The sequence below is a fragment of the Ochotona curzoniae genome, unplaced genomic scaffold, assembly GCF_017591425.1.
Source record: "Ochotona curzoniae isolate NIBS_2020 unplaced genomic scaffold, NIBS_Ocur_1.0 contig_4148, whole genome shotgun sequence".
In the NCBI taxonomy this organism is placed as follows: domain Eukaryota; kingdom Metazoa; phylum Chordata; class Mammalia; order Lagomorpha; family Ochotonidae; genus Ochotona; species Ochotona curzoniae.
Genome location: NW_024466146.1, coordinates 466,318 through 480,035, shown reverse-complemented (window position 1 = coordinate 480,035; position 13,718 = coordinate 466,318). Strand labels below are relative to the sequence as shown.

Here is a 13,718-nt window from a genome sequence, read left to right as displayed (position 1 = left end):
GAACTAATTCCATAGCACTTACATTTTTATTAGGTATTGTAAGTAATCTCGTAATGACTTAAGTATATCGAAGATGCATGTAGATTATATGCAAATACTACACCATTTAAGTATCTGCAGAGATCAGCGTTTATAGGAAGTCCTGGAACCAGTCACCCACAGGTACCAAGACATGATTGCATACTTATTTTTGTTTCTCATCAAAAAAAAGACACAACGATATCTTGTGGGTCTTTAAAATTGTTTTTCATCTCATAGTGGTATAAGGACTTTCAGTTTCTTCATTTTGTTAATTTCATTGCAGCTTGTGGTTTCATGAAGTTTTTGGAAAATTAATGCTTTGCCAACTGCAATGGTTCATGTTATTTTGATGTTCCTCTACCCTGTTCTGCTGTAATTTAGAAGAAAATGCAAAAAATGAAGATGATAAGGAAGAGCAAGACTGGCTCTGAAAGCCCAAAGGAGGTGGCTGTGTGTAAGGTGCCTGGTGTCAAGGCCACCTGTAGGCCATGGACTCCTCAAGAACGCAGGTGCCTGACCCTGGCTTTGTACCCGCAGTGCTAGCATGGGCCTGGCACTCAACATGTGCTTGTGGACTAGTGAAAACCAGGCCAGTGAAAAGGAATTTATATAGGAATCAATAGTGGCCTTCACTCTCAGTTCTCATTAGATATTAAGACTAGAATTTATAGTCCCTGATCTTATATTTTCTCTGACTTGCCAGTCACAAATCAATGAGTCAAGAAAACAAAATATCCGTAAGAATTTAAGTAAACAGGGCCCGGCACGGTGGCACAAGTGGTTAAAGGTCCTCGCCTTGCACGCCCGGGATCCCATATGGGCACCGGTTCTAATCCCGGCAGCCCCGCTTCCCTTCCAGCTCCCTGCCTGTGGCCTGGGAAAGCAGTGGAGGACGGCCCAAAGCTTTGGGAACCTGCACCCGCATGGGAGACCCGGAAGAGGCTCCTGGCTTCGGATCGGCATAGCATTGGCCGTTGCGCTCACTTGGGGAGTGAATCATCGGACAGAAGATCTTCCTCTCTGTCTCTCCTCTCTGTATATCCGCCTTTCCAATAAAAAAAATAATAACAATAAAAATAAATCTTTAAAAAAAAAAAGAAGAATTTAAGTAAACATTGAGATCAGTGATAGATTTCTTTGGAATTGTAGTCCTGATTTCATTCCAGTGTTCTGGCTTCACTTTGTTTAGGCTGTGAATGGGCTCTATGATGTGATGTGATTACACCAGAGGAAGGACTCCTTGTCTGCCAAGCTGGCACTCATCAATTTCTGGTCATCGGTGGTTTAGGAGTTCTGATTAGACTCCCCCCGACTGCTGTACCATATGACTTTGGGATAGTCCTCAGGCCAGTGTTGGCTCAGTTTTCTCTTTCATGGATCAGAAATAACTACCTTGCAATGTTTTCTTCTAGAGAAGGAGCTTAAAAGGCTTTAAGTGGAAATCATCTCTGATTTAAATGCTGTAATTACTAATGTGGTAGAATCAATGATAGAATTGATGAATATGCAGCATTCTATTATTTGCTTTAAAATGTTTCTTCTGCATTTTCCTTAATGTTCATAAAAGCAGATTCTTTTTTTATTTTTGTTGTTACTTGAAGAAGCAATACTTGAGTTGAGAATTCCAAATTCATCATAATAAAGTAGAGAAAATTTTCAGTAGAAAACATATAGATTTTAATATCTGACACAACTCTGATTTACCAGATCTCTGTGACCCAGAAAAGTGACCCAACCTTTCTGAGGCTCAGGTCCTTTCATCACCATAAAAACAACATATTCATGCGCAGCAAGAGGTTACTTCAATGCCTGACCCCTAAAGCAGTTGTTAAAGGCATTTAGCCTACCAGTGAGTTTAGAGTCCTTAGGTTCAATGCCCAGCTCTGGCTCCTGACTCCAGATTCCTGATACTGTGGCCCCTGGGAGGCTGTGGTGCTGACTTAAGTCCTGAGGTTAGTGCCACCTGTATGGCAGACCTGAACTGCATTTTCAGCTCCTAGGTTCAGCCCAACCCAGGCCTGGCTCTTGTGGGCATAGTAGTTGGGAGCTCTGTCTGCCTCTCAACTATTCTGAAGGTTACATGAGTGCTTGGGAATATGCTTCTAACAGATTGAAAGTCCTAAATTTTAAAAAAATGTATGCCATTAAGATATTGATAGTTTAATAGAACTAAGAAGTGTCCTAATATAAAAGCATAAAATATCAGCCTATGCAAATGAAAATATGGCTTCCTAGTTGTGAAGAATAAAGTTATTAAAATATAATGTTAGAGACAGTTACGAAATATTTTCTAAGCTGCCATGAAGTTCTCTGATCTTTTTAAGTGACAAAGGAAGGAGGGCAGTAAGGGACACATCTACACGGTGCATTACAACAAAGTGTGAGCTATAGCAGGCACCCAATAAATGCTTGCAGAATAAATTCAGAGAATGTATGGACTTTTAAACCAGAGAGAGTTGCATGGACTTCCAACTTTTTATTGGAATGATGGATTTTACCTCTAAAAGTTGTTAGAGGATTGAAAGAGATAGGAAAAGTGCCTGATATATTCAGATGTGTTCATAGTGCTGTTCATATTTTTGTGAAGTTAGGTTCAATAGAAAACAAATAGTACCACAGGTGATTGGACTAGTAAACTGCTATATGTCTGTCAGTAGAGAGAGGGAAAGAGAGAGAAAGAGAGAGAGAGAAAGTGAAACTTTCACAAACCGCTGGCTGCCATTCTAGCAGAGTGGCCAAACTGGTCAGCAAGAGTCACCCTCGCTTCCAGGCTTTGTCAGGAAAGCTGCATTGCTTGTTCAGTTATCCTGCACATGGCTTTTCCAGCTCATGACCCTGGGTTGTAACTAATGAACTCCAGCTGTTCTGATTTTGCCTTCCAGCCCTTTCCGTTTAACCTCCCGTCTCCCCAGCTTCACATCCTTGGAGCTCTTACAGGGAAAATGGGACAGAGCCAAAGGTTGCAAATGAGGCCGCCTATCTTCTTAAGGGGAGAGGGCTCCAAGTTTCTACCTCTGGTGGAAAAAGAAACATTTCATTGTTGGAAACTGGATGCCTAACAACCTTCAATGTGTCAAAAATCCTTTTGTGGTTTTTAATATTACACAAGCAAAGCATTCGGCGAGGTAAGTCCATAAAACAAACCCTGAGAGGCCATAGTCGTGCATGAACGTAATTGTAAACACCTGTGATGGGCAGGCAGTTCCTGGGTAAATACGCAGTGAGTGCACAGCACAGCACAGCTCCAGCTTTCCTGACCCATGCTGGGAGCCATCTGTCAGGAACCTTTTGCCTGTTTTGCAAAACTGGCAAAAGGCTTCACTGTTACAGTCAAATGCTGATTGTGGGCAAAATCTGAATCAGGCCAGTTCAGCTAAGCAAACTGGGAGAATAAGGTGAAGCTGGACATGCAGACCCTCTCCTTTTGTGGGTGACCTGGGCTTCTCTATCACGTTCAGAAATACAATCCAGCTTAAACACACATCTCTTCCCAAATCTGATCATCCTTTCCAAGGGACCACTAATCAGTCCATTAGTAAATGTAACTTCCATTATGTGAAACACAGCCATGCCTTCCCCAAGAATGCACCTGCTCCTACCGGGATGAATCCTCTAGCTACATGCTCTGCTAGCCATGTGGTCCTTCTATTTAAATTACAAATGATGCATTTCCCAAGGGCTCTCAAAGACTTTTGAAAATGGCACCAAATTCAGTTATAAACTCGTTTTCGGAATTGCTTTTTCCATGTCTGTTTGTACAACCCATCCTTTTAAGCTCAGTCGAAAATCCACTGTCTCCATTAGCCACAATGAGACGAGCTCATTCTCATTTAGGGTCACAAGGTCTTTTATACACTTGAAACTTGAATCATCTTTTCTGCTAAGACTAAAAACAACACAGAACCAAAAATTTGAGTTTTTTCTCCCCAAATTTAACAACATACGGGAATGTCCTTGGTTCAGACTATGTGCTCAGTAAAGGAAGAAAAGTAAGGACATGGTCAAAAGAAGTAGAGAATAAGTTCAGGGAAATGTCATTTCTTTGTTTTGCTGGGCATAGTAGCAATTTTCTCATTCCAAATGGCCTATGTAAGGAAAAATTGATAAACTGAACTTTTTAAAAATATACATTTATTTTCATGTAATGCCCCCCAACAGCCAGAGCTGGACCAGGCTGAAGCCAGGAACCAGAAACTCCATCTGAGACTGCCACCTGGGTGGGAGAGACTTGAGCACTAGAGCCATCATTTGCCACCTCACAGGGTGTACTTCACCAGGAAACTGGAATTGAATGCAGAGCCAAGATCCACAGCAGGTCACTCCGATGTAGTATACAGGGTCCCCAAAACAGCATCTTAACTGCTAAGCCACATTCCTACACCAACTGTGTTTTTGGTGATTTATTTTTTGCTATTTTGGCTTCTTGATTTTTATAATAGTATGGAATATTCTAAGTTACTAGAAATAATGATAGTGATTGTCCTCAAGAGGGGAAAGAATGGAATAATTGCTAACATTTATTGAACTCTGATAATGGACTATGTGTAATTGCTTTAAATGTAGTCTCAATCCTCATAACAGCTCTATGAAATAGATACCAATATTATCCTCTTTCTGAAATAAACCATATTTCAGATAGGAAAAGTGCCCAACATCACACATGAGCCAGATATCCCTACGTCACGAACCTAAGCCCATCTGACACAGGATCGTCACCCACTTTCTCTTCTGTCCTGGGTATAGCAAGGACAGAGCCCAGCGCTAAAATTCCCATGGCACTACTGCCTGAGGAGTCGTTTGAGTTTTGCTGAAACAATCTTCAGGCAAACAGGCCACTAACAACTATGATTTTTTTCCCCCCTCTTCTCTAAGTATTTTCCGGGTTATAAAGATATAACACTAGCATTAAACACATGGAAAGTATTTAGTAAATGCTCACTGAGTTCCTAGTTTTGGTTAAATGATATAACAGTTTTCAAAATGAGTTTCCTTATGAATACTGAAATTATAATGTAAGTTCTCTTGGGAAACTGGTATGGGCGATAAAATTGTAATTATTCACTTACTTGTAGAGCTGTCAAAAACTAGACTCTGAGTACATAGATGTGATGCAAAACAGATCTCTGGGGTTCATTTCTGCTGGTCTTACCTTCCCTGATGGCAGTGAAAGGGACTCCTTCCTCGGTGTTCATGCTGATGACTTTCAAAGCCACCAGGTGTCCATTGATCCTAGAAGACAGGGAGGTGGTCACACACAGAGATGGCTCAAGCAGGGATTTATACCAAGAATGATTTAACAAAAGGCATTTTCCTTCCAAATATATTCCATTTTGTGAATATATATATATTTCAAAAACTTTTTTTCTCTTTATGAAAGTCATGTGTTCATTACAGAAATGTCAAGAACATAGAGAAGCACAGAGTGATTCCCCCACCAAAACCACCCCTGGATCCTGGTGTGCACTGATCCTTTTTGACTCTTATCCACACATCCTTGTCATGCAAATGACTTACTGTAAATATTTCCCAATAGTCTTCCTGCTTGTACACTTGAACTCCTACTGTATACTCCCAACAGAGAAACTAGGACACTCTTTAAATATATACATGCACATAAATAGGATATGCATATACATATACATTTATAACAAAAAGAAAAGGAGAGAGACAGAGGCAGGGAGAAAGATCCCATCTGCTGGTTCTCTCATCAAAACCTTCAATGGCTGGGACTAGGTCAGGGCTGATGGAGGGAGCCAAGAATATAGTTCACCTACAAGGGTGGCAGGAATCTAGTCACTTGAACCATGATGTTTGCTGTCCAGGGTACACATTAGCAGAAAACTGGAGTCAGGAGCTGGAGCTGGGTATTGAACATAGATATTCCAGCACAGCATGCAAGCATCATAATGATCAGGCCAAATGCCCATCCAGGCCTCCATTTAAATGAAAGTCAACACAAACCAATTCTCTGTTCACAACTCACCATTCCTCTCCTTCTCACTTAGAATTAAAGTCAGATTCCCCCACTGGCCTCATCGGTGCTAGCTGACCTGTTCAGACCACGCTCTCTTCGCCTCTTCTCTCCTCTTATTTAGCATTTTATTTATGATGTAACCAAAGTTCTAAAAATAGAGAAGACTTTAATGCAAGTCCAAATCTGTCTTTAGGAGAGTGAAATTCATATTACATTTTTAGTAACCCATTTTCCTCGTAGCATTCATCTTTATACAGATTGATATTTAATAATGATACCATATTTCATATCATAAATGTACTACAATGTGTTTAGGCATTCCAAACTGTCCTGACCTCTACTGGGAGCCTGACACCGGACTGACATAGTGCTCGTCATCTTTCTCTACTGTCATGCTTCCCCTTCCATTTTATACCTTTAGAGGAGTAACACAGGTATATCTACCTCCGGCTGGGTATATCATATACATTTAATCTTTAGACTTCTTTTCCATCCTTCCCATTAACTAATTTCTTGAACTGCTTATTTATATCAGTGTGTAAAAAAGGTTATGTTGGGGCCGGTGCGATGGTGTAGTGGTTAAGGTCCTTGCCTTGCATGCACCGGGATCCCATATGGGTGTGGGTTCTAATCCCAGTGGCCCCACTTTCCATCCAGCTCCCTTCCTGTGGCCTGGGAAAGCAGTGGAGGACGGCCCAAAGCCTTGGGACCCTGCACCCACGTGGGAGACCCAGAAGAGTTCCTGGCTCCTGGCTTCGGGTTCGCTCAGCTCCAGCCACTGCAGCCGCTTTGGGAGTGAACCATTGGACGGAAGATCTTCCTCTCTCTCTCCTCCTCTCTGTATATCCGCCTTCCCAATAAAAATAAATAAATCTTAAAAAAAAAAAGATTTACAGAGAGAGGGAGGAACAAAGAGGAAGCTCTTCCATCCACTAGTTCATTCCCTAAATGGCTGCAATGGTCAGAGCTGAGCTGATCCAAAGCCAGAAGCCAGGAGCCAGGAGCTTCTCTGAGTCTCCCACATGGATGCAGGACCGCAAGGCTTGGGCCCACCCACTACTGCTTTCCAAGGCCACAAGTGGGAAGCTAGATGGGAAGAGGAGCAGCCAGAACACAAACCAGTGACCATGCCAGATCCTGGCACATGCAAGGTAAGGATTTAGCCACTGGGCTATTGTGCTGGGCCCCAAAAACTTTTTTGTTTTCATTTAATTGAAGGGTAGCATTAGAGACATGGGAAGAAGAGAGAGGGAGAGAAAGAGAGAGATAAAGAGAAAAAGAGATCAATCTTCCATCCACTGGCTCACTCCTTAAGTGGCTAGGACTGGAAGCAGCCAAAGCCAGGAAACTGGAGTCTTCTCTGGGTCTCTCATGTGGCTACAGGGCCCAAGCACTTGGGCTGCTCTTCTGCTCTTTTTCCCAGGTGCATTAGCAGAGCTGAATCAGAAGTGAAGTAGCCTAGTCTTGAACTGCTGCCCACATAGCCTGCTGGGGTGTGATGTGACCTGGGTTTATTCTGTTTCTGCAGGTTCACCCTTTGGAAGCTCTTGAGGTTGGCTCCTGTGTCCCTGTGGTAACCAATCAGTGTGGCTGTGTTTTTTGCTTTATTCTCCATTGTGCATGTTTGCATGTGTGTGTGTGTGTGCATGTCTTGATCTATTAATAGAGAAAAACAATGCTCATTTTAAAATTTGTTTTATTTGTAGAGCTGAATTTCTGTGAGTTTCTCAGTCTTTCATATTTTATTTATGATTTGCTTATTTGCCTACTTTGCTCTTGAAATATTTGCATATGCTTTTCACTAATTGCTTTTGTTGTCTTATGTTCTGAAATTTTGAGCTTCAATTTTTTTGAGATTTTTTCATTGAAAAGGCATATTTACTGAGAGAAGGAGAGACAGAGAGAAAGATATTCCATTCACTGGCTTACTCCCCAAATGGCTGCAATGGTCAGAGCTGACTGATCCAAGGCCAGAAGCCAGGAGCTTCCTCTGGGTCTCCCATGTGGATGCAGACTCTCAAGGCTTTGTGTTGTCCTCGACTGCCTTCCCAGGCCACACGCAGGGAGCTGGATGGGAAGTGAAACAGCCGGGACACAAACCAGTGCTCATATGGGATCCTGGCGCTCACAAAGTGAGGATTTTAGCCACTGAGCCATCACACCAGGCCTGAGCTTCAACGTTTTTAATGTTCAGTGTTTTCCAAAGTGTTGCTTGTGTGTTTCCTTTTTCATTTAATTATTTAACCCACTGGGACTTCATCCTTTATATTCACTTTTTTCACTCATCCCAGATCCATTTATTGGACTGACTTCTCTTTGCTGCTCATTGGAAATGCTGCCGTGACTATAGAGTAGAACCAGGATCCATTACTACTTGGATTTGTAATGATTATGAATTTTTAAAAATCATTTTTCTTTGATCTACCTTTCCTTTTGCTTGTGCTACACAATTTCAATTATTGTAGCCTTAGACTATACAGTGTGTCCTCCATGTCCATGGACTTGGTATCTGTGGATTTAACCAACTGCGGATCGAAAACTGAAAAAAAAAATTTTTCATCTGTATGAAAAATATACAGATTTTTTCCTTGTCATTATTCCTTGAACAGTGCAGCATAACAACCATCTGCATTGCATTCACACTGCATCAGGTATTAAAAGCAATCTAGAAATGATTTGAAGTGTAGAAAGGATGTCTGTAGGTTATATGCAAATATTGTGGCATTTGATGTAAAGGACTTGAGAATTCATAGATTCTGGAGTCTCGGGACAAATCCTCCACAGACACCAAGGGATAACTGTATTTAGAATACATCAGCATTCTACATGAGGTGATAATCTGACATTTTTGCATCAAGATTTCCTAATTCAAATATTCTACATTTAACAATCCCTAGAGTGGTCACTGTACAAGACTCAGTGCCTTCTGCTCATCTCCTATGTGTATGCATGCCTGCACGCGCGCGCGCACACACACACACACACACACACACACACACACACACAGCCTCCCTGCCCTCATTCCCTGCTCCGCTCCAATACCAGGGCTGCTCCAGCCTTGGGGACTTTTTCCCTTGCTCCTCCTTCTGCCCCGAGCTGTCTGCCACTGCCACTGTCCAAGCACTCGGCTTGCTCCTCACTTCCATCAGTCTCCGTCCAAGGCTCACCTTCTCGTCACCTGTCAGTCAGCCTTGCCCTTGGCCTTCGCTTCACCCTGTTTTATTCTTTTCCACTTTGCATGCTTCAGCAAACTCAGGGTTGTACAGATTTATTTATTGCCTACCTCACTCCTTCTAGAATGTGTACTAATTTAGAGCCAGAACATTTGTCTCATTTGTTCTTACACGTGAAATAGTGCCTGGCAGATAATTAATACATAAATCAGAAAAGAAATATTAACAAATATTAGTAGAATGTATAAATGCATTCTAACTCTATGTCCATAGCAAATCTTTGTATCAATTCTGCCTACTTTTGATACTACTGGCAATTTGAAAAAGAGCGACAGAGAAAGAGACCTTTTGGTTCGTTGGTTTTTTTCCCCAGATGATTACAGTGGCCTTTGCTGGCCCAGGTTAAAGCCAGGAGTCTGGAATTCTGTCTGGGTCTCCCACAGTGTGTGGCAGGGACTCAAGTACTTAGTCCATCCTCCACTGCTTCATCACATGCATTAGCAGGGAGCTGGATAGAAAGCAGACAAGCAGAGATCCAACACTCCATTCTATGGGATGTTAGCACAGTAGATAGTGTCTTAACCTACTGCACCACAACACCAGCCTCACTTATGGTGATATTCTTGTTGTTGAATTGTAACCTTCCCCTACTATATTTTCTAAGTGATTATCGTTGATTCATAGGACAGCTTTTGATTAATATACTTGCACATTTATTTTTAACCGATCCCCTATTGCTCTTACTATTTCTGATAGGTTCTTAGATTATTCTCTTGGGATTAGACAATCTTCTAACTACAAAAATGACATTCAGTCTTTTTTTTTTTTCTTATTGCATTGACTAGGACCTTTATGATATTTTAGCAATAGTAAATAATGGACATTCTTTCCCTATTTCTAAGTTTACATTAAAGCTTCAATATTTAAAGGAAAAGAATGTGAGGCATTGATTTGAAATTAATATTGATTTGAACATAATATTGGAGAATTATTTGGTTCCTCTTCAGCTTAGAGCTTTACAAACAAACAAAATGATGCTGTGGACATCGTCATGTGCCTTCCTGGTACCTATCTTTGTTTTTACATAAAAATTCATTGTTTTGGTGGTAGGGAATAAAGCAGTTCCCTGCTCCACTTTCAACCACCTGAGGTTATTCGTCTCTTGTGTGTTTTCCAGAATTTTCCACATATGTACAAGTGTATACATGTATGGCATGCCCCAGCGCTTTTTCCTTAAGTGGAATACAGAGTAAACATTTTTCTAGAATTTGCCTGTTTTTTCTCTTAAAATATTGGATATCTTTCCATACTAGCATGAAGGTATTTCAAAATTTCATGGAAAATGGAATTCAAGCAGAAGTTTATTTTAGTGTAAAAAGTTTTAAAATCCACACATGTTTTCCTCATCCACATTTTCTGTGGACGTCCGGCACACCCCCTCATATCCCTACTGCATACTTTCAATGAGTTCATACTGTTTCATGGTGGGTAATTATTTACTCAAACCTTCATTAATGGGTATTTGTGACCAGGTTTTTATTTTTCCCTTAAAAATCTTGCTGCAAGGAAAATACTTCTATTTGTGTCTCTGTGCACTTGGATAAATATTTCTAATGATTTGTTTCTAAAGTTATAATTTGTTTGAAAAGCAGAAGGACAGGGACAGACAAAAGGCCTTTCATAAGCTAGCTTACTCTCTTCAAATGTCCCACAATAGCTAGGGCTGGGCCAGGCTGAAGCCAGGAACCCAGAACCCAACCTGAGTATGTTCAGATGGAGGCAGAGACCCAAGCACTTGAGCTATCGCTTGCTGCCTTCCAGGCTGCATGTTAGCAGAAAGTTGGGATTGAGAACAGAGCCAGGTCTTAAAACCAGGTATTCTGATGTGGCATTAGAGTGTTATAACCACTTTGCTGAATACCTGACACTCTAATGCACTTCTCTATCCTATTCTTCACTTGACTTCCATGAAGGAAATCTTTTATATTGCCAATTCCTAGAATAAGCACAGAAGTCAACTAAAACTTACTTCTATGTCTTAACAAGTAAAAGCAACACTAACACAAAGGTGATACTTAATCCTGTGGCATCTATATTGTAGTTTTAAAGTCACATTCAACCAATATTGATTCACTATTTTCCTCTATTAAAGCAACCTCAGTTAAAGAATCAAGAGCTTTCAAGTCTCCCACCTTAAGGAAAAGGCAGTGAGATTCATGGATTTTCCAGTCATATTTAACAAATGTTGATGTTTTCCAAAATCGGTACTTTGCTTTAGGGCAAGCAGTATGCTTTAGGGCAAGCAGTATTTGCATCCTCTAGCTAATATGTATGTTTTGCAGCTAAAGACAACTGAGGATTTGTCATTCTTTGAACACAACCATACTTTGCAGAAATCAGCTTCAGTTTCTCCTACGAAGGTGACAAAATGAAGCAGTAAATTCAAGAAGCTGCCATTGCAAACCTCTGTCCTTGTGACCGAGGAAGGGACATGAGCAACCCTTTGTAACCACCTTACCAACCCTGCTTCCCACCAGGCCAAGGAGCAGTCATTGTCTTTTGGGTCAATAGCACATATGTATACTTTCTTTAAATCGAATACAAGAACAGTAAGGCTGATAAGCACTTTAGTGGGCTGATTTTGATTATAGGCAGGGCATGACTGTTTCCCATTCAAAGTTGTTTTAATCTCTGCTTAATGACCAGGGCATCTTGCACAAATCCCAGATGCTATGAACTCCTGGGATGCCTCTCACCTGATTTTATAATGCAAAACTGAATGAGTAGGACCCTCAGGGGGAAGATCTCTCCCAGTTATGAGTCACTTACCTGCTAATCCCCTTGTAAACTGTAGCGTAAGAGCCTTCACCCAGCTTCTCCAAGTTCAAGTAGGATGAGGCTGCCCCAAAAGGGAGGCTTTTTCTCTGCTTTAGGATAAATGGGAGAGGTGAGGGATGGGGAAGAGAGAATACATTTTTCTTTAGCATTGACTTTTTTTTTTAATCCCCAGGGAAAGTAGAAATCGTTGAGAGAGTGCATTTGAGAAGCCAGCTCAGCACTTGCCCCAGGAGTGACAGCCCAACTCCCTAGGCAAGTACACTTTGAATTCTTGATCAACATCAGCTGCTCACTCACCCACAGAAAACTCTGCCTCAGATCCTCTTCCTGAAAAGAATCACTGTTACTGCGTGGCCTTTTACTCTTGAACTTCCGGGCCTGGGCGGTAGGCAGTCCCCTGGGGTGAAATGAAGTCATGGAGCGCGACTCTTCTTTTAGGTCTGTTAGCTAGCGCAAAAGGAAAGAGCAGGAATAAAGTATATGCAAAAATCAAGATTCAGAGGTTTGCACACCATTTTTTCTTCATTTGCCTGACTTTCACTCCTCATATATTTTCTAACTTCCCTGCGTCCCCACAAAAGGCACCTTTTAGGAAAGTCAGATTTTTTTAAAAAGATCGTTAACAGCATCAACTGCTAAAACACTGCATTCTTGCGTCTGCTAAAAATATGTCCTAACACAGGTTAACCTAGATCTCTTTGATAGGTATTTTCTGATTTCTCTCAACTCTTATTTTTTTATGTCCACTTAATTTATCGCTTTAGGGGAATGATCTTCTAAGCATGGCATTGCTGATAATCATGAACTAATTATCCAGAGTTTGAATCTGTAGCACACCAACCAGCTCTTGCCTTTTGGCGTTCAGCTTAGAGACTACAGGGGAAAAACTACTTTTTCAGCTTCATCTCGAGTGAATTTCATGCAGCCCAAAACCAGGGAATATTTTCCCCTTTTGGTTTACAAGCAAATCCCCACATTTGATAACTACAGCCATAAATTCTCTACAACTTTAATAGAATCTGCTTTTTATGGGTTTAGGCCCACCACAGCAGAAGCAGACCTCACTCCAGACCATCTGAACTGGCTTTGTCAATAGATAAAGATGCTCCTCTTGGATACAAATACCTCCAGCGCAGTCTCCATCGTCACGGGCTGCTGAGTCCTCCGGCAGCCGAGTGCCTTGCCTCCCTCGGAACAGCAGTAGCAGCTGCATCCTGGCTGCAGGGTCTTTGCACACAGCTCTTGACCCATAATCTTCTGGGTTCAAGGAGAAAACTCGTGCTTGAACTTCTCTCCCTCTGCCTCTCCTGTCCTTGCTTGCTCCCTTTTTGCTAGAGGTCAGCACTGTGGAGCTTTCATATGACTCACACAAGGGCTCTGTCTGGAGCAGCCCTCATGACTTCAGCAGTTTTTCCTTATCGGTGCAAGAAACTCTCCATCAGAAAGGCAGCTGCTTGAGATCGCATGTGCACAGCTGAAAACACGGCAGCCAAGACGGGACAGAGCAGAACTTGGCCGGCTAAGGGCCCCCTTCCACCCCGAGCCAGTGCCGTTGGTATACAGCGCTGGGAATTTACATTGCTCTTCCATGCAATGACATTTACTGGCTATCATTGATAATGATATTGGTACTTATTAGGCTTCCCTGGTACTGAAGTGGACACTTTGGGGGCTATTTTCTCCCTGCCTTTCATCTGAAAGCATTTTGGTTC

The 13,718-nt window shown here is 41.7% G+C and overlaps 1 protein-coding gene across 2 annotated transcripts in view; it reads right to left on the bottom strand.

Moving 5' to 3' along the window:
* The window catches only part of CDK15 (cyclin dependent kinase 15), a 78,542-nt gene extending 65,285 nt beyond the window's left edge, over positions 1 to 13,257 (bottom strand). For both annotated transcript variants that reach the window (XM_040984401.1, XM_040984402.1), the window contains exons 1-4: positions 13,132 to 13,257; positions 12,304 to 12,453; positions 11,998 to 12,092; positions 5,171 to 5,250 (exon numbers count right to left, since the gene is read on the bottom strand). In XM_040984401.1, the coding sequence (XP_040840335.1) occupies positions 5,171 to 5,250; positions 11,998 to 12,092; positions 12,304 to 12,453; positions 13,132 to 13,257 (451 nt within the window). The remainder of the gene's footprint in view (positions 1 to 5,170; positions 5,251 to 11,997; positions 12,093 to 12,303; positions 12,454 to 13,131) is intronic.
* Between the last annotated feature and the right edge of the window lie 461 nt (positions 13,258 to 13,718).